This window comes from Neopsephotus bourkii, unplaced genomic scaffold (assembly GCF_033783945.1).
Source record: "Neopsephotus bourkii isolate Nb327-2 ecotype Australia unplaced genomic scaffold, CSIRO-AGI_Nbou_v1 NB_1767, whole genome shotgun sequence".
Lineage (NCBI taxonomy): Eukaryota > Metazoa > Chordata > Aves > Psittaciformes > Psittacidae > Neopsephotus > Neopsephotus bourkii.
Window position 1 is genome coordinate 8,949,310 of NW_026902241.1, and position 25,038 is coordinate 8,974,347.

Consider the following 25,038-nt stretch of genomic DNA (forward strand, 5'->3'; position numbering starts at 1 on the left):
CCGTTAACGCTTTAAACTTCCCGCCTGCCACTCGCGGCACCGGTGGCCATGTTGCTTGTTAGCCGCCGCAGTTTCCCGGCGCTGCGGACAGCAGAAGCAGTGGGTGGCTGCGGCTGCGCTGCGTTCTCTTCGGGACCGACGCTGAGGGTTGCGGCCGGCCCGTCGCGCCTCGTTTCTTCGGGCTCCGCCGCTGGGTCGGTGCCGCGGCCGGGAGCGGAGGCGAATCTGCCGCGCCCGTGCTCCCGCTAGCGCGGTTTGGGCGGTTGTCAGGGAGAAACAAGATGGCTGCCGCGGCGACGGAGGAGGACACGGAGCTGCGGGACCTGCTAGTGCAGACGCTGGAGAGCAGCGGCGTGCTCAATAAGATCAAGGTGGGGGAAAGAGAGCAGCTCGTCCGCGTACATGTCCCTCAGTGGGCAGGGGGGGAACCCTGGCTGGTGCTGGAGGCGGTTAACGGCCCTGTGCGGTTCTTTGTGGGGCGCTGCGGCTTCACGCGTTTCGTCCCCTCTCACTGCCGTTTCCAGCTGGTGTTGCCGGTTGGGCCCTCTCTCGGCGTCGCGGCCTGTCGGTGGCGCCTGTTTTTCCCGTGCGCTCAGCGGTCGCTGGGCCCGGGATTCGGCGGAGCCGCGTTTAGCGCCTGCCTCACGTGCTGGAGCTGGGACACGCGGGACGTGGAGGCGAGGGCCCGAGGCCTGGCCGCCGCATGAGAGCTGCCCGCGGGCCCAGGACTCGATGGTTCACCCGGGCGGGAAGAGGAAAAGCAGCTTTAGGCCGCCGCAGGCAGTCCGGCCCCCGGCTTTGTGGTTTCGCCTCATAGATACCGTGTGGCCGTAGGAGATCGCTTGATGCCAAACCTGCTGGAAGCGTTCGACCGCCGGGTGGTGTGAGACAGGGTGGGTAGAGTTTCTCCCTGTTTCGGTACGAAAAGCTATTGAAAATTCCAGACAGGAGTTCTTGAGGGTTGCTGTTTAAACGTTGTTCTTGTGCGTGGATTGCTTGAGCTGTGTCTTGGAGGCTGAATCTGGAAACTCTAGGGGGATGCTGCCTGCGTACAGGGTACAAATAATGCCATGTCAAAAAAGCCTGTGTACGATAGTGTTATGGTAGAGCATATACTGCTTCCAAGACTGTGGTGTGTAGCCTGAGCTTCTGAGAGAAAGTACATGAAAATTGGTTCCATGAATTCTTGTTCAAGTTAGAAAGAAGCCTTCAGCAGTAATTACTGTATATAGCAAAGAGTCATACAGATACAGAAGCTTAAGAAGTGCTGCATTCCCTTCCAAACTAAAGGAGAAATGAAGTTTGGATTTCAGGTCAAGGATGGTGGTATTTATCCACAGTGTAATATTTTAAGCCTCGAAGAAGTGAGCCATCACTGCTAGTATTTGAGGAACAGCTCAACAGCTGAAATGGGTAGTGGAAGTGAGATCATCTCTGCATGTATAATTTGATTTGTAGCACTGGAATTTGGGCTGGTTGTCATACCTTTCAGCAAAGAATTAAAAATGTATCAGTCTTGCATTTCAAATGGATAGTCCTTGTTTAAACTCTGTAGGTAGATGAAGATTCTATTGCATGTAACTGTGTTTTGAGTAGGGAGACCTTTTTTCTAGCTGAATGTCAAATAGGCCTTTTGGGCATCTGTTAATCTCTCACATAGTATTAAGTAATATGGTGATAATACAATGATAATTAAAAAAAATCACAAGCCAATTGGATCGTATTTACCACATGAGCTGCAGTTTTTTAATTCTTGTCTTTGTGTTGTATGCAAGCTATTGTACTGTGGTCCCCAGTTTGAGTTTTGTGTAAATATATCTATCGTAATCTTCACTATTCTGTAATGCTGAAAGTGTGTAGAATCCAGTATGGTGTAAGGTATCCTTAAGGCAAGCTAGCAATTGACTTGGAAGAGTACAAACAGCATCCTACTTACCAGATTATATCTCTTACATACCTGCACAGTTTTCAGCTTCTCTACTTCCTGTGCTCCAAAATGACTGTCGTATACCTCAGTAGATACAGAGTAAGACTGGCAGAGCATTAAGGAGTTTAACCACTGGTGACCACCCTAGGCCATCTCTTCTTTAATCTTTGAAGTTACTGTTTAATAATTGGTGTGCTTATGGTTAAGGCTGTTCATTTGAGGATTTCATGGTGTTTTTTCTAAGCAGTAAACCTTAACTGGCATGTGAGTTTGACTGTTGCTTGACAGAATTTGTTCTGATAGTACCTTGCAAAAGATCCATTGTTTTCCAAAAGAATTAAGGTTGAACAAGTCTTCTTAAACTGTCATCTCTCGATTGAAATTACATACCATGCATTAAAACCAAACAGAATTGTAATCGTACCTCCATTAAAATAAATGAAACACGGTTGTGATCAACAGCATTTATCTATTGTGATAGAACTGAATGATGTTTACATGTTATCAAAACAGTTGTTTATCTTGTACTTCAGAATGAGTACTGACCATTTTATTTCAAGATGGATAAGGTTAGAAGGCTGACCTCAAAGTTGTGCAGGTGTATAGGATACATAATCTGGTAATAATAAACTATAATAATGTATTCGAGGTTTATTGAAGTGGATATATTAAAGAGACAAATATATGGTCCATATATAACTGAACTGGTATGATGCACTACAGGTAAAGACAGCTGGAAAAGATAAGAATTCAAAAGGAATTATTTCAGTGACTAGAATGTATCAAACTGTCAACTAATACATTTTCTAACATAATGACTGATTTTTAGAAAGAAACTTAAGGGTGATGACTTTGCTCTCTAAAACAACCTGATTTTACAGTGGGTTGTAGCTTGTAAGTTTCTTCTTAATTTGCGGTAAGTTTTTCTGTTTACCTTAGACACTGAGCACTGGAATACTTAATAAAGTCATAATGTGAAAAGTAGAAGAGCTGTAATGTTTGCCACTTGCAGTTGAGAATTTCCTGTCTTCTCTGAGCTGCAGTGTGTGTAGATATTTGTAATTTGTTAATCATTGGAATTAATCTGATGGATAAGACTGCTTCCAATGAATTTTGTAAACATACAGAATAGAACTGTGATTACTCGTACTTTAGTGAAAATTATCACTGATGCTGTGTGATGCAGGCTGTTAGAAATAGAAATGCTCTTCTGTTTTGAGGAGAATATGGTCTTTCTCTTTGCTAGGGAAGCTGTTTTCATAAGAGGAAGAATCATGATGCTATTTACTGTGTTCCTTTATCTTGTTTTGCTTTGGGGGTTAGGGCTTAAGGAGGGAGGGAGGAGCACACTGGCACATGCTCAAGGATGAGAACCTTACTGACTGGAGAAGAAGAGTGACAGGGAGGGTACTGAATAACACAGGTAGTGAAGTGCTGTTCACACTTTGTCACAAACTTTGGATTTGTAATATATATAAACTGGTATGGGCTTTTAGCCCAACGCACACAGGGTTTTGGCCTGGGGTGGTCACCAGGGGTTAAACTCCTGCCAGTTGTGCTCTGTATCCACTGAGGTATATGACAGTCATTTTAGAGTATAGGAAGTAGAGATGCTGAAAATTATGCAGAATTGTGTCTGTGTGCTAGTAAATTTTACGTACACAAGAGATATTTGCATATGCACAGGGTTCTTTCATATCATTGGAACACATGGCAGTTATACATGCCTGTGCTTTGCCTAGAATATCTGTAAACAGTTTATCTCAGCAGTGGTACATTTTTTTACCCTCCAAAATGTTATGCATTTCTTTGTTTCCCTGCCCTAACTGTATATTTAACCACACTGCTGCATGTGTTAGTAACAATTTGTGAATGAAAGCTTGCAGGTGAGTTTTGCACCTCCAGCTAGGCCCCTTGCAGGTCTCTGAAGTGAGTGTCTCCCTCATTAACACTTGCTGAGCTTGTCTACCACTAATTTCTTGGTAGATGCAGAAAGTTGCATGCATGTGGCTTCAAAAACTAATGTGTTCAGCTGCTTAAGAAGGGTGGCAGTATGTGCATTTGGGGAGTTGAAATTTATGTTCTGTTTTCTGCTCGTGGGTCTTTGATGGGGTGGGGGTGGTGTGTGAAATTCCAGGGTTTCCTCTGTAAAAGCTACAGGACTGCAGGGGTTTGTAGAAATGATGTTGAGAGATGCATGAAATGAACAGCAAGGCTTTGTCAACTAGCACACAATGTTATGTTCAACTGTGTGTGTGCAAAGCAGTTGATAAAATTAAAGTGACCCACTTTTTTAGCTAATATTTCATAGCATATTGAGATCAGTGTTGTGAAGCTATTGCTTCTTCATCTAAGATACTGCTTCAGGAATAGAACATATGAGTAAAGTGTGGTAGGAAAAATTTTACTGAGATTTTTTTGGAAGGTATTGGGATACTGGGGATGTTTGCAAGTGAATTGGAAAGCTATGCAAAGGAGACCAAAAGTGGGCAAGGAGAAGCCCTATCCACCAAAGTGGCCAAGGATAAGCCCTATCCACAGTTTGTGCTTAGTGCCTATTAGGTCATCTTGGTTACTGATGTGTTTATATGTTCTGGGGCACAGAAACCAGTTTCCGAAGTCCCCAAGTGTTTTCCTATTGGAAAACACTGTCTCAAGTTTTGTACTAGGACAGTAAGCTGTCTTGTTTAAGTGCTGGACACATGTGTTCTAGCACAGTAAAAGACAAATGCCTTCATAAAAGAGAACTCAAGGGACATGCTACCTGCCTATGTATGAAGGTGAGCCTGCTATTCTGGGGAATGGCACCATCTGGGAGAAATTGACACTATGTCATTAAATAATGAGAAGTGGAAGAAAAGCACCTGAATCAGTATTTAAAAGCTGCTGGGTTGGACTTAGAGGAGTGGAGCAGGCAAATAATCACAGTTATGTGAAAAGCAATGATAATTACGGTATTGTTCTGCTATGTCAGTCAGACACTGGATTGGCTGATGTAATGGTAACCACTTTCAGACAGCTTTGTTCTATGGTCTCATGGTCGAGACCCATAAGGGGGTTTCCCCCTACCCACGTGTCATGGCTGGTGTCTTTTATTTTGAACAGTTGTAATAGCCAGTCTGTTTGACAAATGCTTTGTTGTTATTCTTGTCCTTTTATGTAAGTATACTTGGTTTCAGTTGCATCAGTGGAAAGAAGTGATCATTGCAATCATCTGAAACTTTTCATACTGACATAAGACTAAATAATCAAGTTGTTTGCGATTGGTTGGAAAGCTACTTGTAAAATGATTTTGTAAGATAACATTTAAATTAATGGGTTGTAAGAGGATTTGCTGGTGGAATACTGTACCCCAGCACTGAAAAAAATTAACGGTGTCTGTATGACCATTGCATGCAACTGTGGTAAGCATTTTACACTTATGATGAAAGAAAGTTAAAAAGATTTCCTATTACTTTGTATTCTTTGAAAGGGTGTCCAATGATGGTTCTGCTTAAAAAGGAAGCATTTATCTTATTTTTCCCATGGAAGGATTTTCTTTTTAATTTATTTTGGGGAGGAAACAGTCACAGGGTATTCTGTGTTTAATTACCCTTCATAATATATGTGAGAAAATCCAGACACTCATCATACTGTTCTTATTCTTAGTTGTGGAAATTAATCTTTCTTTAAAAGCTTGCTTTCTTTGCTCTTGAGAAACCTGTCAGAGAGTAGCACTGCCATTTATATTTCATCATGGCAGTGTTATCTACTGGCTACTTCAAAATGTCAGAGTAAGAGTTTATTAAAGTGGCATATTACTTCATCAAATGTAATGTGTGTTGTCCGTTTTATATGTTCAAAGGAAGAAGTAGAGAAACTGTAGTGTTTAAAAAAAATATTCAAAAAATAGGCCAGGTTTAGGCTTAGGCTTGAGCCTAAACATTCAAAATAGTACTCAGAAGAATTCTGATCCTTAAGATATTAAAAATCAGTTAGGTAAAACCTCACTCCAGGAGTATTTGACTGGAATCATGTTCTCTTTTCCTTGCCGTTTTCTTTGAGAAATTAGGTTTCTTTGGCTGTGATCTGACAAGAAATTGCAGGGATTTGTATATCTTAACATTAACTTAAAAAAATGTATTATCATAAGCTATTCGTTCATGTTTTCTGAACAAATTGTAAATGAAAGGTAGGTGTTTCAAAGCTGCCTGAAAGAACTGGATTTTTAACTCTCAGAACAAACTAATAGGAGATAATGTAGCTAATTTGGATTTTTTTTTTGTGTATGAAAAGATAATTTAGAAAGTCTTGCATCAAACACTCCTTCCACTAACCCCTTGTTGTTCTCAGACTGAAAACTTCTTTCCAGCCCCAGGTCACACTGTCTGTAATCTTAAGTATTTTAATTGCTGTGATATAGATTACAAGCAATGCCAAGTTGCTCAAGGAGAAACAAATAGCTGTTAAACTACTTGCTGACTTTTTGCATTCTATTTGCATAGGAAAAACAGTGCTTGTACAAATGCACTTTGTTTTTTATTTGGCAGGCAGAGTTGCGAGCAGCGGTTTTTTTGGCACTGGAAGAACAAGAGAAAGTAGAGGTAAGAGGGCCTTAAAAATAAATTAAAAACTTAGCACCCTGACAGTTCTTCATATAAAATTAAATGCAGTAATGTTAATACTTTATTTGTGAAATTAACAAGAGAAAATTATTGCTGCATAAGAGCATGATGCTTAAAGAACACATAACAGGACTGTCAGAGTGTTTTCTGATGTTTAGAAATAGGAATTGTTATATAGCCCTTTGAAACTGTACCTTTAAGTTACTGTCTCTACTGGTTGTATATTATTTCAGCCCAGTTGACCAGAATAACTAATTTTTTTTTCTATCAAATACTTTTTATAAAAGATACCTTGTTGACTGATCAAGATCTGATAAAACCAGATTAATGTCTTCTGAAATTTAAAATATTATAGTGTAGGTTTTTTTTGTTTGGTAGTTTTTTTTAACAAGTGTATTATGAAAGCAGTTTAATGCAGTAAGTTGCCAAGTATGGTAATGTTTTTGGTATTTCTCATAAGGATGTTGTAGGCTTCAGGATAATTTGCTTATATTTAAGGGAGAATTTTGAATGAAGAGAAGGGCTATGTACTGATATGTTGACAATATAATAATATTACAGGTATGCTATACTGGCATGATTAAGTAACAATACTGCTGAGGTATGCAGATGTTAAGTTTTGTGACCCCTTGTAGTATTTCTGTGTTTTTTGCGTCTTTCTATTCTCTAGAGCTAGAGACGAGAGGGTATTTTATGTCCATTCTCTGTTTCAGAAGAGAGGAATGAAAAACTGACCTATCATCTGCCAGTTAGATGGTTGTGCTCATGCCGGAAAATGGCACAAATGAAACAGATATCATTGTAACATTAGTAAGGAAGGGCAGTAGTTATTCTATGGTATAAGATTCCCTATTCCAGAAATCTAACCCAAGATTGCTGAAGAAGACAGTGAAAAAGTGGTAGTAGCAGAGCAGTTTTATCTCTTGTAGGAAACGTCAGCATGTTATAGAGTACCCAGGGAACAGCCTCAGACTATCTGGAGAATAATAGAGCTGAAGAGAGATTTTCTGCAGTTGATCTAGGCTCACCCTTTCTTCAAAAGGCTTAGATGTATCCTATTTTAATTTTATGCTGTAGGAACACTTGAAATATATTAATATTTATCTCTACTCTGAATACCTAAATATTAAGCATGAGATTTTTCTTTTTTTTTCTTTTTTGCACAGCGCTTTCTTATGTGTGTTAGCATTTATGACTATAGTAATAAATACCTATAACAGATCCTTTTTTCTTAAAGTTAGGTTCTTACCCAGGATATTTTGATATGTTAGGAATGGCATTTTAGAATTTGGTTTGGAATACCCCTGAACAATTTTGACAACTCACATTGATTTATCTCTGTTTAAAAATAAAAGTTGAAGGTAGCAGATTTAACAAGGAAGGAAAAACATTAGCATAATATCTTTGAGATTAATTTATATACATTTGTGATCCAGTAATTAACATGATCCACACTTTGTCAAGATGATTTGTAAATTCTTCTTTCTTTTTTTTTTTTAAAAAAGGTGGGACTGAATTTCCCTAAACTTGGCACTATACTAGAGGTGCAGTCTGGGGAGTTAATTGCTTAACTTACCTTTTTGATCAGTAAGTAAATAGAAGTCAGTACACTATGAATTTTAGTGAAATTATTCTACCTCTGTATCTTTTATAATAGAAATAGAGACAATTCTAATTTGCCTAAATGAAGACATGGCTCTGCAGCTTTTACTTGTAGGTAGTAGAATTAAAACAAAGGTGGATTTTGAAGATGTGACTTGCATATGCCAGGCATCATTGTGGAACAGTGTACACCAAAACGCTAATTTGCTCTGGTTTTCAGTTTCTTGGTAGCACAAGGATGATATTAATTTCTGTTTGTTTTTTTCTTTTTGACAGAACAAAGCACCTCTGGTAAATGAAAGCTTGAAAACTTTTTTAGGTACAAAAGATGGTAAGCTCTTTATACTTGTCGAAGTACTCTAAATATTAAGCAAAGGATTAAATCTTTGAGTGTTTCATTAACAGTACGGTTTTCATGACATAAAGAATGCTTATGTTCCTGCCAAATGTCATGATTACTGTTCATTCAGAATAGAATTTAATCTATAGTTTCTGAAGTTAATATTGCTGAACTTGTTTTTTAACTGAGGTGACTAATGCACTTTAATACTTCATGATGAGTTATGATTATGCTAACTTGGGGCTGGTCTGCACCTATGGAAACAGTAACCAGTGAAAACCACTACAGAGGTACAGTAGTAAATGCACACATAGCAGAAATGTTAAAATAATGTCTTTGAATCAGATGATTAGTTAAAAAAAAAATCTTACACCTGACTTTTCTAAGCAGTCATTATGCTCCTGCAGTATTGCTGAAATAAATAACTGGTGGCTGAGTTACAGATTATGGAGTTGATATACAAATTAGCTATGTGGTGGTAGTTCGCTGAATGTCTAAATGATACTTGTAGGAGTGTTGAATCAGTATACTTCAACACTGAAGCCATGTTAATGTTAAATCTTTGAAGTAAGAATTGTTTCTGTCTGGTGTGTCTTTACTCTTATTTCTTTTTTAGGTCGTTTGGTAGCAGGTCTTGTTGCAGAATTTCTACATTTCTTCAATCTTGATTTTACATTGGCTGTTTTCCAGCCTGAATCAAGCACAGTAAGATATACTGGTTTTATTTGTATGCTATGCGGATTGTTTGGAGTGTGTGGCAATGAATACAGAAGCTATAGTAGACTTGTTAAAGCCACTTGCTTGTATTTATTCTAAATATTTTTTCATATTTAATCTGTAAAAGGTACTCATGGCCAAAGACATTCATTCCAGGAATGTGTGGTAATATGAGGGAGTATTCCCTTTATCAAAAATCAGTGCTTGAGATGTTAATTTTTAATTAATAAATTACTGCTATATGATTTCAGAAAAAGTATTATAGACAACAGAATACTTTTGCAACTTTTTTTCCAATAGTTTTACTATGTCGTGATACTAGGTATTGTTAGATGAAAATTATGTCAGAAATCTACTCTCAGAGAAATTTCAGTGAAACAAATGGCTTTGTGCAGATGTATGTGACAGTGATTGAATAGTTCAGTTGGAAGGGATAGTGTGGCCCAATTGATTGCTTTTAGGCTTTTGGTATTGAGCTACAGGTTTTTTTATCGTATTTGTGCCTCTGTCTGTATTTATAAATGTTTTAAGAATAAATTTGGGTTTGAAATATTTCTATTTAACTGAAAAATTTTTCTTTACACCTCATACTAATTTTTATTCTTAATGTCAGCTTAAATTGATCAGAGATTAATTTATTAAAAACCCAAGTCTTAATTAATTGTCTTCTGTTTCTCAGCAGTTCATGCTTCTTTTTAGGGGCTTAATCAAAGAAAATCCCATGCACCCTTGTTCATTGTTGGACATACTTAGCTGCGTTTATTGCACAAGGACTCATGTCTACAAAGATTCATGTTCATGCTAGCAAACAGAAACAGTCATGCTTTCTGTTGCTCACTCTTAGGAGCAGTGCTCCATCTGCATTGTAAAGGTACCTCATGCTCATTGAAACACCCGCGTCCTTTTTCCAGTAAAAACATCTCTTTCACCTGATGCAGTACATATATGAAACTTAGCCAAAGTTAAGCAAGTTGTCCGAGAATGCTGTGCATATTGCTGAAAGTTTTTCCTTTGTCTTCCTCTGCTGCACCCTATTTCTGAGAAGTCTGTTGTGTTGTCTCTGTTCTCAGTGTTGACTCATGGTGGCTTGCTTCAGTATTTGCTTGACCAGGATTTTGATAGGAAGCATCACTTAAGTAATCGTAAGAGTTCAAGAGGAACTGGTGCCCCTTGCAATATTGCCATTCTGAGGTCATGCCAACCACCCTGGATGTGCTGCAGCATTCCGCTTCTGCTATAACATGAATTTCAGATTTAACAAGTGTTTTGGGTTGTTTTTTTGTCTGTCTTTTTTCTTTGGCTGATAATGAGTTACTTTTATCCCTATTTCTGCTCAAACCCATGTTTTTTTTAAAGTGAAACAGAGACTGTAAGAAATGGTTGACCTATGCTGGTGCACTTCTGTATGCAGAGGAATGGAGGCTCTCCATCATCTATGAATTTACTGGAACAAATGGCTAGGTGTCCAAAGATCCACTTTTAAATGCAGTGGGCTAAACTTGACGGTATAAATCCTGAAGCGTGATAACGGTGAAAACTTCCATATTTAAAACAACTTTGGATGGTCTGTGATAAGTTCAGGTACAGATCAGAAGTAAATGATGCAATAGGCTATCATTACTTTAATATACATGCGACAGGAAGTCTTATTCACTGTTTAGTCAAAATGTTGCTGTGTTAAATAAGATTGAAAAGCTTTAGGAGCTATATTACAATATACGTGTAGTGTTTTCTGACAGTTATTTCAGTGCTGTGATTTTTGTTTTCCCCCAGCTAAATGGCCTTGATGGTCGTGAAAACTTAGCTCGAGATTTGGGAATTACAGAAGAAGGAGGCACTGTGGGTGGTCCCCTGTTACTGGAGGTTGTTCGAAAATGTCAGAAGAATATTTCAAGCAATGGAGAAGTAAGTAGTGTTAACATGTAATTTATTTCTTCATAATTCTTTATTTTCATTTCAGTGATGGAAAAGTAAAGAATACTTAACTGTTGCTGTAGTATATGCTCCCAGTCTTTATTAAATTATGCCTTCAACGTAACTTACAGAAAAATGTTGAAAAATATGATTGACTATTCTGTTATTTTTCATGCCACCCTCATACTCTTGACTAATACTCTGCTACAGTATAGTAACACAGAGTGAACCCAGGTAAATGACACTAAACTGTTGCTTATTTTCATATTTTTAGTGTGATTTGCTAACACTTTAAGCTGTATGTATTTTCTTTGGCATACTTCTAATTTTAATATGACCCGGAAACCCTAGAATTGGTTTTGTTAAAAATCTTTAAAGCTATTCTGAAAACCTAACTAAATATATGAAACTATTAAACTACCTGAAGGCAATGACAGTAATATTTTAATGGAATATATAATTAAGTTGTAAATTAAATGAAATCCAACCAGTTGCATTTGATTAATCTCTGTAATGATTGTGGCTTGAAAGAAAATTCTCTGCACCCAAGATGCATTCAGTACCCCAATGAAAGATTAAATTTAGTAGTTGTCATAGACTTCCTGACACAGCATCATGGTGTCACAGTTTGTGTGCTGTGTGAGTGAGGATGGTAGCCTTGTTTCTTGTTAGGTAGTAGTATGACAAAATTCAATATGTTTTTAAGAAGTGTTTATCTGAAACTTCTTAGGTGGCTCCAGTTCTAAGTGATAGCCTGTGCCCCACATCAAAATCATCTGATGGAAGGTCGAGTACACATCCAGTACCAAGTAAGGTAAGATTGTTAATGTATAATGAAAAAGCTACATAATATACATGAGAAGTAGAAGAGAGAACTCCTATGAAACTGCAGGTACAGTGGCATTGACTTAAATGAGCTGCAAAGTCCTGTGACTTTCTGATTGGGTAGGTGGCAGCATATACACTTTATATATATCATCATCATGGCTTGACTTCGCGAACGAAGATTTGGGAAGGGCATTTACCCACGCTTACTACAAGCGCGCTGATGACTAAGAAGGCCAATGTGGGATAGGCAAATCCGGCTACAAAAAGCACAGCAGAAGGTCTCCTTGGGTGGAACAGGTGGGACACGATTCTTCCTGTGTTGTCTTTTCTCCTCGAGACTAGTTCTTCGTGAACTCTCAAAGGAGTCAGCGGCATTATGTATGGTGTGCCTCCAAGTCTCCCGATTGGAGGCCAAGGTGGACCACTGGTGGTAGTCAATATGGCCAAGGCTAAGGCATTGTTTCAGGGAGTCCTTGTATCTCTTCTTTGGGGCACCTCTCTTGCGGCTACCGGTGGCAAGTTCACCGTAAAACACGATCTTGGGGAGGCGGTGATCCTTCATTCTAGAGACGTGCCCTGCCCAGCGCAGCTGCAGTTTCAGCAATGTGGCCTCGATGCTGGTGACCCCTGCCTGTTCGAGGACAGTGACATTAGACACATAGTCAGTCCAATGGATGTTTAGAATTGTACGGAGGCAGCGCTGATGAAAGCGTTCCAGGAGTCGCAGGTGATGACGGTAGATGACCCATGATTCAGACCCATATAAAAGAGGAGACAGTACAATGGCTCTGTAGACACTGATCTTTGTACTTTTCTTCAGGTGTTTATTACACCAGACTCTTTTATGGAGTTTTCCAAAGGCTCTATATGCCTTTGCTATTCTGTTGTCTATCTCTTTGTTGATCGTGGCATCCGAGGAAATGATGCTTCCCAGATAGCTGAACTGCTGAACTGTCTTAAGCTCTGACTCGCCGATGGTAATATGGGGATGGCGATAATCTTCTTGGGGTGCAGGTTGGTAGAGGACTACTGTCTTCTTCAAGCTGACTTCCAGCCCAAAAACCTCAGCCGCCTCCGCAAAGCAAGATGTTAAACGCTGCAGAGCTGCTTCTGTGTGGGCAACAAGGGCGGCATCATCAGCAAAGAGCAGTTCACGGACAAGATGGTTTAGGGTCTTAGTGTGGGCCTTCAGTCGCCTTAGATTGAATACGCTACCATCGGTACGATATTGAATATAAATGCCGTCTTGTTCGTCGAGGTCTGCTGTAGCCCTTTGGAGCATCATGCTGAAGAAGATTGTGAATAAGGTCGGTGCGAGAACGCAACCTTGTTTCACACCATTGGTTATTGGGAAAGGCTCAGAGAGTGCATCACCATACCTGACTTGGCCTTGCTGATCCTCATGTAACAGAATAATCATTTTCAGGAACTTGGGGGGACAACCTAATCGTTCTAAGATCAGCCACAAGCCTTTCCTGCTCACAGTGTCAAAGGCTTTGGTGAGGTCAACGAAAGTTACGTATAACCCCTTATTCTGTTCTCTACACTTTTCTTGCAATTGTCTGAGAACAAATACCATGTCTGTGGTACTTCTATTAGCCCTGAAACCACACTGACTTTCAGGTAGAAGTTCTTCTGCGATGGCAGGTACTAGTCTGTTCAATAGTATTCTTGCAAGAATTTTACCAGCAATGGAGAGCAGAGTTATACCACGGTATATATATATATATATATATAAATATATATATACGCTGTATATATCTGTGAGACACAGGTTGGAGATAACTTGTCTTTTTATCAGGCAGCTGGCTGATTGCTGCTTGGGAGTGATAAGGTGTTGGGATACAGCTGTCTTCGTATTGGGTCCTGTGGCTTTGTTTTCCTCTGTTGATTCCTGTTAGCACAAAATCTGTTGTTAACTAACATCTTCCAGATCTCCAGTGCACCATTACATTTGACTGGAACTGATCAACAGGTTGAGAATTATGGAAAGTGTAGGGCACAGAAGGGGGCATGATCACTTAAGCCTCTCTTCCACAGAAACCAGCTACCCACCACACTGAGTTAAAAAAAAAAAAGGGGGGGGGGGGTGTTACAAAACATCAACAACAAAACCCCTCCACAAACAGCAACAACCTCCTGAAAAACAACTAAGCACACCAAACCTGATTTAAGTAGTAAATTTTGTTCAAATTAATGATGTGATCTGATCACATAAAAAGTTGTAATAGTTTTTTTCCAGAATTACTGGAAGGAACTTGGAAGCTTTCCAAGTCACTACTGAAAACTGAGAAATATAACATTGCATGGATTTTTGTTGTTAGTTTATTAATTTGTGAAAGGAAGTGATAAGGATAAGAGAAAATGAAATTGCAGCTCAGTCTGGATCTGCTTCATTTTATTCCAGTTCTTTAGTTTTTTGCCATGCAAAACTATACAATTTGAAAAGCAAGGTTCATTTCAAGGTAAAGTTACTTAATTGCTATGCTTGTTGATAGTATCTTAAAAACTAATAGGTCGGTCTGTGTAACTGACCTTTGAATGGAAATCTTAATAATTTCAGACCTGTTTCTTGCTTGGCACCAGCTTTTAAATCAAATCAACTAGAAAGATCTGAATGCTGCTAGTAATAATGTTGCTTTATACCTGAGCCCTGCTTTTGTCTTAGGGTGGTTCTGGTTTAGCTGAGAACTACTAAAGATGAGTTGGAGGTTGTAAATATTCTGCTATCCCTTATATATACCACCTTTCATCTTCATACTTGTTTTGACTAAGTAGGTCAAACGAGAAGAGCCAAGTGTTTGTTACATGGCTTTTCCTCAGGAAATAATATTTGTTTAGAGAAGGAAAAACATTTTTCCAGTAGCCTGGAAAGCTGAGGCTCTTGTGCCTGACCAGTCTGTCAGTGTCCTCTTATAGGAGCCCTTCATCAAACGTTCCTACTGGATCAGAGGGCACTTCGACTGGCTTGTTCAGGGAAACACACCAGCAGCATAAGGGGAACCCCTGAGTGAGTTTCCACACTTTATCCACTGCTGTTACCCACTGCTGGTGACTGCTAGAGCTCACGAGGATTAACAGTTTATGGAACAGCACTCTTTATTAATATAAAATTGTGACAAATTAAGGTTCAGACATTGGCGGTGGTAAGGACTGCCTGCAAAAACAAGCTTGAAGCTATATACAACCAGGCTATAATCACTAATAATAGCTAGTATGAGTTAGTTACTGAGCATGCATAATGAAATTCTTACCCAGTAAGTGTCCCTAAGGGGGAGAAGAGGTTCAGCCCATCAACTGATTCCAGTAGTTATGGTGGAGTCTTCTCCACTTTCTCTTTCCTAATTTCACATGTTTATACAATTTGTTTCAGGTTAATAACTCCCCATAATCTTCCCACCAATGTACAGAGTGGGTCAGTTAATGTCCACGAGGTTGCATCCTTTTCATTGAAAGGACAACCTAGTCATGTTTTACTGACATGTGAAGCTGTATGTGGACGATGTCCATGTGCTGTACCAGGCTTCAAGGATAGTCTTTCCTGATAAGAGATTTGTTAGCTCTGTTTCTTAATTTGCCTACACAAGGGCAAACCTTCTTCTCCTGCTATTAGTTCTTTGTTAGTGTTGTTCACTGTGACCTTGTAGAAGGCCCTTGTACCTGTTCAGGTTTCTCCATAGTAACACAGGTTTAAAGTTCTTAATGCCTATGGGGCTTCAGTGACTCTAGCCATACATACTATGTTACTGATGAGTGTAAAATAAATCCTCTCACTTTGCTTTTAGAAGCACAAATATAGTTTCCTTGTTTGGCAGCCACTGTGCAGTTTATCAGTACATGGTGCCTTCAAGTTCCCGCTCCTGCAAGGAGTATAACAGAGCCTGGCTCTGGGGCCTTCACTTAGCTCCACCTTCCCTTCAGTTTCTCTTAGCATATGCTAAGGTTGCATGGTTGCCTGGGGAGCTATCACTGGGTAGATTCCATGCATGCCAACTGTATCCCATCCTCCAAGTAGCAGCTGCATTTTACCCTAAGGTTTCCTTAATGTTGTAACTTTGTAAGACTGTGGGGAGGTGGTCTCTAATCTCCCACACTTTCCCACACTGATGTGATGAGGTTGTAGGTAGACTATAATTTCCAACAAGTTGGAATTTATGATCAAGATTTTTATGTTCTTTATACACATCCTCTATGGCAAGCAAATCATAATTCCATTGCAGTGGGATATAGATGAGCAGGTTCTGGAAATGTTTTTCATACTGTATTGCTGAATCCTCCATGAAAACAGGTTTATCTCAGAAACAGGAGAAAATTGGTCTCTCTATGGATGTGTCCTCATAGAAACAACAGCTGTTGGTTGAACTACACCCTCCTCTAAATAGTGGATATGTTAATAGGACTAGAATTCTTGAATACATTTTTTTCCCCATCTCTCTCTCCTTGGCAAAGGCAGGGTGGGAAAATATTCTGCCTGTGCAACATACTTGGAGTAGAAATAATGCAGAAGGAGGAGATTTTTAGCCAGTCTCAGCTGCAGCAAGATGGAAGTTAACCTGCACAGTTTAGACTTCCTGATTGAAACAAGGTTTTCTGGTGGTTTTTCAGCAAACCAATGAGCTGAACTGGCTCTGACTGTGACTTGGCAACAAATATATGTAATGTAGAAGGGAGTGTGCTAGGAGAGACCAAGACCACAGCTCTTGGCAGCAGCAAAGAATTACGTTTAAGTGCAAGTGTGAAACCACATTCTGACTTATCTTATTAACACCATTAGTCTGAAACCCAAGGTAAGCATGTTGCTCTTTGAACCTTAAACCATGGTTAACCTATCACTTCAATTTGAAAGCAGTTATTTAACTTCAGCAGAAATTTACAATATATGAATTCAAAGCAAATGCCAATTGCAGGTAAATTTAAATATTGTTCTTTGAGTCACAAAGATACAACTTGAGCTGTATTACTTGGTCTTGAGAGTTAGCATACGGAACAGTTCTCACATGCTTGAATATCTGTAGGATGGAGCCATAGGCATGATACAAAGACTGAATGTTATGTACTTTCAAAGTATCCAGCTTGTGTTATTTTTGGTTTTAGTATTTGGAGGGAGAAAGTGTTACTAACTGCAGTTGTCTTATGCTTGCTGCTTTAAAACTAATGTAATATTGCATTTAATACGGAAGTTGGAGGAATTCGCATGGGTTTAAATTGATATTTATTTTTTTTTAAAGGCAGTGGCTGTAACTAACAACAGCTGTTTATAGATGAATTTCAAAATAGCACTAATAAAGTATCATGTAACTTTCAGGCTGTAAAACAAACTCCCCTATATTCAAATCGGTCTGTAGATTTCTTTATTTGACGACCAACTTTTTTTAAAATTGGCTGCTTTTGTACTAGAAGTGATCTGGGTAGCAAAACCATTTCAGATGATGGAACAGCAAATTTTAATGGCAGCAACAGTAAAGAACACTTCCTTTCTGAAGTGGTAACATTTTTTTCTCTTGTGTGATTCCTGATGATACTAATAAATTCCTGAGCACTAATAAATTTGAGCTAACATTTTAAAAAGTGATATATTGTGTATGTTTATATTAACACAGTATTATAAGACATAAATACTTCTTTCATTCTTTATCTTTCAAGGCTACTGAAACCACTCAAAATGATACAAGCGATTCATCAGGGGAAGGAAGCAAAAGAAGCATTCATTTTCTGCCTAATGAAACAAACCTAGATCCTCAACTAGAAAACAAAGACTTGAATACCAAAGAAAAAAGTGATCCAGGTGTGGATGAAGATGATGTAGAGGGAGATTCTTTTTTTGATGATCCTATACCCAAACCAGAAAGAACTTATGGCTGGTAGGTTACATGCAAGTTCTACTTCATACAGGCTTATTTTTGTCCTCAGTATTCTTGCAGACCTTTGAGACCTATCTGGTGTTTGATTATTCACACTTGTAAATGTGTTTATATCTGTTCTGTAACATTTTGTTTCTGAAATGTGCATTTCTATGATTCTGTTCTTTGAAATGCACAGTGTAATCTCTGACCTCTTAGATAGATGTACAGAAGTAGGAAAAACCTGTATCGCTTTAAGGTACATCATGTGAACCATATAATGTCCCCAGCCTATTTCTTTGGTGCAATGAACATCTGAGACATCAGTGTTTCTTCTTGCAGCAGAGCTGCAGTGGTGATCAGTACTAAAGGGATAGTTCTTTAGATATCTCTATTGAGAAATGCTGCAAGATCATTTAATGGTGTTCTTTTGCTGTCTGAGTAATTGGAGAATTGCTCTAGTTTAGCAGAAGCTACCAGAAGAGGTTGCAGAAGCATTTTCGAGTCTGACAGTAGCTCCCCTCATGTTGGCTTTTTTCCCCAGCTGTTGGCAGAACAGCATAAACTTTTTGTATTATCACTGCAGTAGATGCTTACTCTTGGAATGGCATCATTCTGGTACAGCACAAAGCATTCATGCCAGGTAAAATTGGTCTCTTTCTACTAAACTCTATGAGAGAGATTATTGATGATACAGATTCCATTGGATGTATATATTTGGAACAGATTTTTTTTGTTTTTTTCCTCAAAGAGCAGTGATTTTTTTTTCTGTGGAAAACATTGTGTGTTACAAATAACTCTACTATAGTATTTCTTTTCCCTTTTTCTTTGTGGAAGTATCAAGATTAAAGCTACATCTGAATGCGTTTACTCTTCCTTTTCAGAAGCAAATTTAGCTAGCCTTTAACCAAAGTCTGACGCTCCTAGCAGGAGATGGTATTGCCATAAAACAGGTTTAAATTATATGTTGGGAAAACTAGAAAAGGCTGAAGAAAGTTCTGAATAGTAATGAAGTTTACTAATTTCTTACTGTTTGAGCATTTTGTTATGAGAGGATGGGAAATTCAATTTCAAATTGGGTAAACAGCCTTTCTTTAAAAATACCGTCCAAGAAAAAGATTGTTAATTATTTAGTAAAATAAGCTTTTTTGGTTGTGGTTGGGTGTTTTTCTTGTTTTTTGGGTTGTTGTTTTTTTTTTGGGGGGGGGGGGGGGGTTGGTTGTGGTTTGTTTTTTTTTCTGGAACAGAAACCTCCTACAGAAAAGCTGATTTCCAAATTACACCTGCAGTAGAATCACAGTCCACCAAGGAGTGACTTGAACCTCATCATGTTTTTGGAATGTAGTTGTTATAGTAAGGTTTGCTGAATATTTTAATGAGGTAGCAACTGATTGTGACTGAGCTGTCTCTGCTGGGTCTTTTGCTTCTGCCCTTTTGGTAGCTCCTCTAGAGGAGAAAAAAGAACATACTCTTCAGGTATTATTTTGTAGTATGTTGTGCTGGTGTGCCCAGGTCTCAAGGGATGAGTAAATGGGAGAGGCGGCAGCATTGTTTGGTGTGCAGACAGGTAAATTGCTTATGGGATCTTTGCCCATTCCCATAAGAAAGGTGCATTAGAGAGGAAGGGAGCAAGCTGTTACTAAGGGCAGAATAAGAGATGATCCAAGCTTTCATTGCCCTTAGGCCTCTGACTCATTATTCAAAATTTGGAGGTGTTTACCCATGTGATGATATACATGATATTTTGGTGATATATAATTAATGATTCAAATCTTGTCCATTACTAGTAGGAATGGGATCACAGTAACAAACAGTTCTGGTGATACTAAATGTGGAAGTCTTGATCTCTTTTAAATAATGTTTCTTCATCCTTTACTTGCAATTAAAGGACTTGAGTTCAACACTTAAAATATGTGAATGAAATAGGTAGTAGCCTAGTGAGCTTTAACATGTGATGATGAGATCTATCTTGCTGCAACTGAGAGATTTTCATTCTGTGAACTGACTGCTCTTAGGGTTAATAGTTTTGTTGGACATAATCTCCTTTAGTTCTAAACCAAACCAATTTAAATATTAATTTATATCTGTCTTCTTTTGACTGCATTTACTTATGGGGATAATTAAAGGCCCCTTGATAAAAGTAGTGATTCTGATGAAGGTGCAGGATCTCTGTCTGTGAAAGAAGGCAGGCAGAAGTCTCTGCATAGGTGAGAGTTATTTTCATACTGAACATCTTGCTTGATACTTGTGCTAGTGAACTGCTTATTTTTTCTAGGTTATAGAATAAATAGTTCTTTCCCCTTGCTCTTTTTGCTGTAAATGTTCTTGTCCTAGTTTTATGACAGTTTAGTAAATATAGAAGAGAAGGTAATTCTGCGCATCTTACAGCTCTGTGGAGTACTTATTTATTTGGTTTGTTCTAGGAAAACTGAAGCTAATAAAGCAGGAGGTCTGGATTCCCTTTCTGATGCACCGCCTTTAAAAAGTGGGTTAAGCTCCCTGACTGGTGCACCTTTGCTAAAGGAGTCTGATAGTAAGTTTTCATTTGTTTTGTGTTTTGATGACTGTAGGAAAGATTCTCCACAATGTAATGAATGCAAATAGGACTGCATATGTGGCCCCCTTCTGGTTATAACATGTTTTTTTCCCACAGTGATCACATACTAATTTTGATGCATTATTGGGATGATTATGTTTTGAAGCATGAAATTCTCATCTAGATGTGTGTTTTTGTATATAAAAAGCAATTTTCAGGATTATAAAATTCTATTGCTTGGTTTTTAACTGAAATTAACTTACTCCTTACTATTATTATCTTACATTATTTGTATAAACTCTTTAGGAATATTTGCCTTCATGTTGTAAAACCTGATCCTGAATACTGGGAGATTGTCCCTGTTTACTACTGACATTTTTAAATGTTAGTGGAGTTTGGACCTGAAAACTGGATATGATTATACAATACTATAAAATTATATAGGGTTAATATAAAAGAGTACTACTGAAATGGCTGGTGGGTATTGCTTAAGTGTGGTCTTACTAAAGAGTCAAAGTCAAATTTCTGATAGAAATGTTTTTGTTTTGTCACAGATTTGCATAGAAACACTGTTTTGAAAGACCTGCGGCTGGTGAATGCAAAACTGGGATCACTAGAATTAGGCAAGTAACTGCTTTGAGGAAGCTCTGGTGTTTTTAGGTGTAAGCTCTGTCGTGGCTTCTTAGAGGAGTCTGAGAAACTGAAATAAATAGTGAAAGAAGTAAAAGCTTTTAATGAAGATTTTAATTCAGTATATTTAACACCACTGTAAAACTTTCTGGAGTTAAGAGCAAGATCTGATCCATGTGGGTTAGTATTCTACACATACAGCAAAAACTTGATTCATTCTATGCATGTTTGCTAATATCAAGTGCTAAATTCTGTTGTCTAGGTTTCTAAGAAAAGAAGGGATTTATATTTATGGGAAAAAAATAGCCAGACAAGTCTTAGCTGGTTTTCAGTGGCATATTTCCTTGCCCTTCACACCTTTTGAAAGTTGCCTTGTAAGCTCTAGGAGCAATATGAAGATGATGTGGTATAAGAACTATCAGCTCTATCATAAAATATAGCTGCCATGTATTTAGATGTCATATTCAGCGATGTAGACAACATCCTGAAAATGTATGTTCAATTTCAAAGCAGTTTGTGTAAATGAGGTTGAGATTTATTAGTTACAAACATAAAGTCATCTTCTTTTCCTAATCTGCACAAGTAATGTAGTCTAGTCACACTTTTGCTGGCTGTTAAACCATGCATTTTGGTGCAGGAATATATTCTTTTGCATTTCTTAAATGGTTTGATTGATACCTTTTTAAAAATTACTCAGGAAATGGAGATGACGACGAGTATGCTGATGACTTCAACAGGTAAGAGGAGGATGATACTGCAGTACCATAATAGTTCATGCATCATAAGAATATCCACTAGTATATTTGAATTATTGCATAAGATTTAGCTACTAACTATTGCTGGAATCTGTCAGTATCTCTGAACTCCTTTAAACTTGGTTGTTATTTTAATATATGTAGTTAAAAATTAAAAACTCAAAACAAAGAATCGCCATAACCAACAGGTCCTTTTTGTGCAGGGAGTAATAAGTTCCTTAAAATCCTGGTGCTAACTTTAAGACATTAAGTTGTTGCTTTTTCTGAAGGTGTTTGGTTGTTGTTTTTTTTCTGAACCACGCACTTCATGTTTTAACACTTCAGTTAATGCTATTAGATAGTAAGTACAGCATATGCTGGAATATTCAATTAAAAATAAAGCATCATGAGTAATCAGTAATAAATATTTAACAGCTTCATGATGTGAAGGTATTGGTGTTGTAAGCCATAGGGGTATTTATCAGTATCTGTCATAGCTGCAGCTAGGTATAGAGCCTTTAGTTAAGGGTTTTTAAATAACTTCATATTTAACTTGCTAGGAAACAAAATCCCAATCAAACGTGAGGTATAAAGTGAAAGTGAATGTAATACCTGGATGTTTGATAAGGAAGTCTTATTTCTACATTTATGATTTTCTTTCTCTTTAGTACTAGTCATCGCTCAGAAAAAAGTGATATCAGTATTGGTGAAGAAATAGATGAAATTTCTGTGGGAACAGAAGAGTCAATTGCCAGTGATAAAGTATGATTCTTTTAAAATTATTCTTCTTGGCATTCTTCTTGTCTTGACTTTTTTCTTTTAACCTTTCATGAACGAATGTGCCATTATCATAGGCTCCTTGTATACATGTTTAGACTGTATTATTTGTTCTGTGTTTTTACACCTAGTATTCCTGCAAAGTTAAGATACAATGCAGACTAAAAAACCAAAGATCTCACAGCAGTTGTTCAGTAGCACAATTCACTGTCTATTTCTAGGCATGTGAAATGTATTTGAGACTGGTTTAATATCCCACATTCAAATATCTTTCCTATATCTCAAGAGCACCTCCTAAAGGAGTATGAAATCTCACTGAAAAGGCTTGAGACCAAAAGGATGGAATGGTACATGGACTACAAGAAGTAATGCTTACTGTTTCCATGATTTCTGATTTTTTTACTTCCATTTATTTTCTAGCTTGAAGGCATCACGCAAGACCTTACTATTTCTCAGTTAAGTGATGTGGCAGATTATCTAGAAGACGTGGCATAGAATTAGACAGCAAAAATGTTTCATTGTGCTGGACTAGAAGACTGCTGTGGACTACTAATTTCAGACAATCACTTCTTGCTGGAACGTCCACTCTATTTGTGCCTTGTATTTCAAAAAGACTGTACGTGGAGAAGGCTTTTAAATATTCTTAACACGAACTAAATGAAATATTGTGTTCCCATTTGAGTCTGATACTTTTTTCATTTGGTTCAGCCAGACCTTTTACAGCAGGAGGTGGATTTTTCCACGCAGAATGTCCATTGCTGGCAGTGGGCATAATAAAAAACAACTAATAAGAGAACAGTGACAGAGAAGCATGTGGCTTTATAACAAACTTGCACTGTTATTGTAACAGTCTGAATTAGTTTTTTTTTAAAGATAACCAAAGCAAGAACCTTCAGAGGCAGTGGTTCAACTCGCACTTCTTTTAACCCTATTTTCCTGAGACAGTATGTAATACATATTTATGGTAACTAGCCACAACAGCCAGTTGCTCGAGACTTACTTGAAACTGCTGGTTTTCAGACTCCTCTGAAAGATGGACTTTTTTAGGCACATCAAATGGAGAGTATTTAAACTCTCAAGTCCAAATTTAGCTAAATTTAAGAGCTAAGTTTAGCATTAGTCTTAACTGACTATTCTTGTTTAAATCTGTTTTTCAGACCATTGGTGTTGAAGACCTAAGCTGTTTTTATACATGATAATTTCATTGATGTTACCTGTCGTTAAATCACAATAAGTAATTTTGTAAAGATCCACAAATCGTTAACTAAATCTTAGCAGTTTAAGTTTTTAGCAATGTAATGGTTTGTGGAGCTGTTACTGCTGAGGGCTCTTCATGTGCTGTAAGCTCACTTTCATTCTTGAAAACTCTTACTGTGTAAAAATGAGCGCCAGAAAATGAAACCACTGACCTTGTTTTTCAAATTGACTGCTGTACAGAATTGCATCCAAATATTGAAAAATACCTTGCAGAAGACATTACGGACACTAAGTTCTAGCTAGGAGCAAATTCTTGTACTTTCATTATACTTTTGCAAATCAGGGTCAGTAATGGAAACTGATAGTTCTTTAACAATACTGTTGTACGTGGCGCTGCTATAACATATAGGTCATGGACATTTGTGATACTCAAACAAGACTTCAAAATGTGCACTTTTTGAACATTGTGAACACACTTGGAAAATATACATGTAAGTGAATAAAAATAATATGGGGGGGTTTTTTAGGCTTTGTAATATTCTTTTTTTTTTTTTTTTTTTGCAGGAACACTGTTGGCTGCTTATTAGTGGTCGCCACAGTGGAAGTAGCGTGCTAAACTAAAGCCATTGGTTAAGCATTAGAGCTGCTACTAGCGTTGGATGCTGACTTAAATCTTTGTTTGCACTGGGCCAGCAGGCATGGAACAGTGCTGGGAAGTTAGGCTTGTACAGTACATAAATGATCTGAGAGGAGAGAGGAAAGGCGTGCCTTTTATTTATGTGCACCCCAAAACAGCCAGCAAAAAGCATCAGAATATTTAGTCATGGTGTTAACTTCTAACTTTGTGCCATATTGTACCAGATGAACACAGATTTTATTTTTTTTCCACCCCAAAAAATCAATGTGCCATAGACTTCAAATAGCAACAACGTTGTAACATACGCATCCTGTGGGGGGAAAAAAATCCCTTTAAGTATGGGGGAACCTGTGCCTCAAGATACTACATATGAAAAGTTTGTTTGGGGCTGGTTTGGAGTTTTTTTGTGTTTTGGAGAAATGCAACAGCACGAATGAAGGAAATAAAATTCCATTTGAACACCTAGAAACAATTGATTTTTTTTTTTAAGGTGAGTGGAATAAAGCAGAGGCAGCGTTTTGTTTTCTTGGGAAAAAATGATGTTCTACTGCCTGTTAGCTGTAGGATATGGGGCAATTGATCATAACAAAAGAAGCAAAATCCTTATTAAATGATTTCTAATCGGTTTTGAAGATGTGGCCTTTTAAATAACTAATTAGGTATTTTAAGCGTGAACATGGCTCTTGTTAACGGCAAGGTGGTGGTGTCTTACCTAGGGGGTCAATTGGAGACCTTGCATTTTGGCTGTAATTTAA

General features: G+C 38.0%; 1 protein-coding gene across 1 annotated transcript; it reads left to right on the forward strand.

Moving 5' to 3' along the window:
* CEP43 (centrosomal protein 43) lies at positions 1 to 24,742 on the forward strand. Its single transcript, XM_061378777.1, has 13 exons — positions 1 to 371; positions 6,457 to 6,510; positions 8,410 to 8,464; positions 9,090 to 9,178; positions 10,964 to 11,095; positions 11,835 to 11,918; positions 17,576 to 17,793; positions 19,899 to 19,979; positions 20,196 to 20,305; positions 20,863 to 20,931; positions 21,636 to 21,675; positions 22,341 to 22,434; positions 22,870 to 24,742. The coding sequence occupies exons 1-13, from the start codon at positions 282 to 284 to the stop codon at positions 22,942 to 22,944; spliced, it is 1,191 nt and encodes a 396-aa protein (XP_061234761.1). The 5' UTR covers positions 1 to 281; the 3' UTR covers positions 22,945 to 24,742.
* Positions 24,743 to 25,038: the final 296 nt, after the last annotated feature.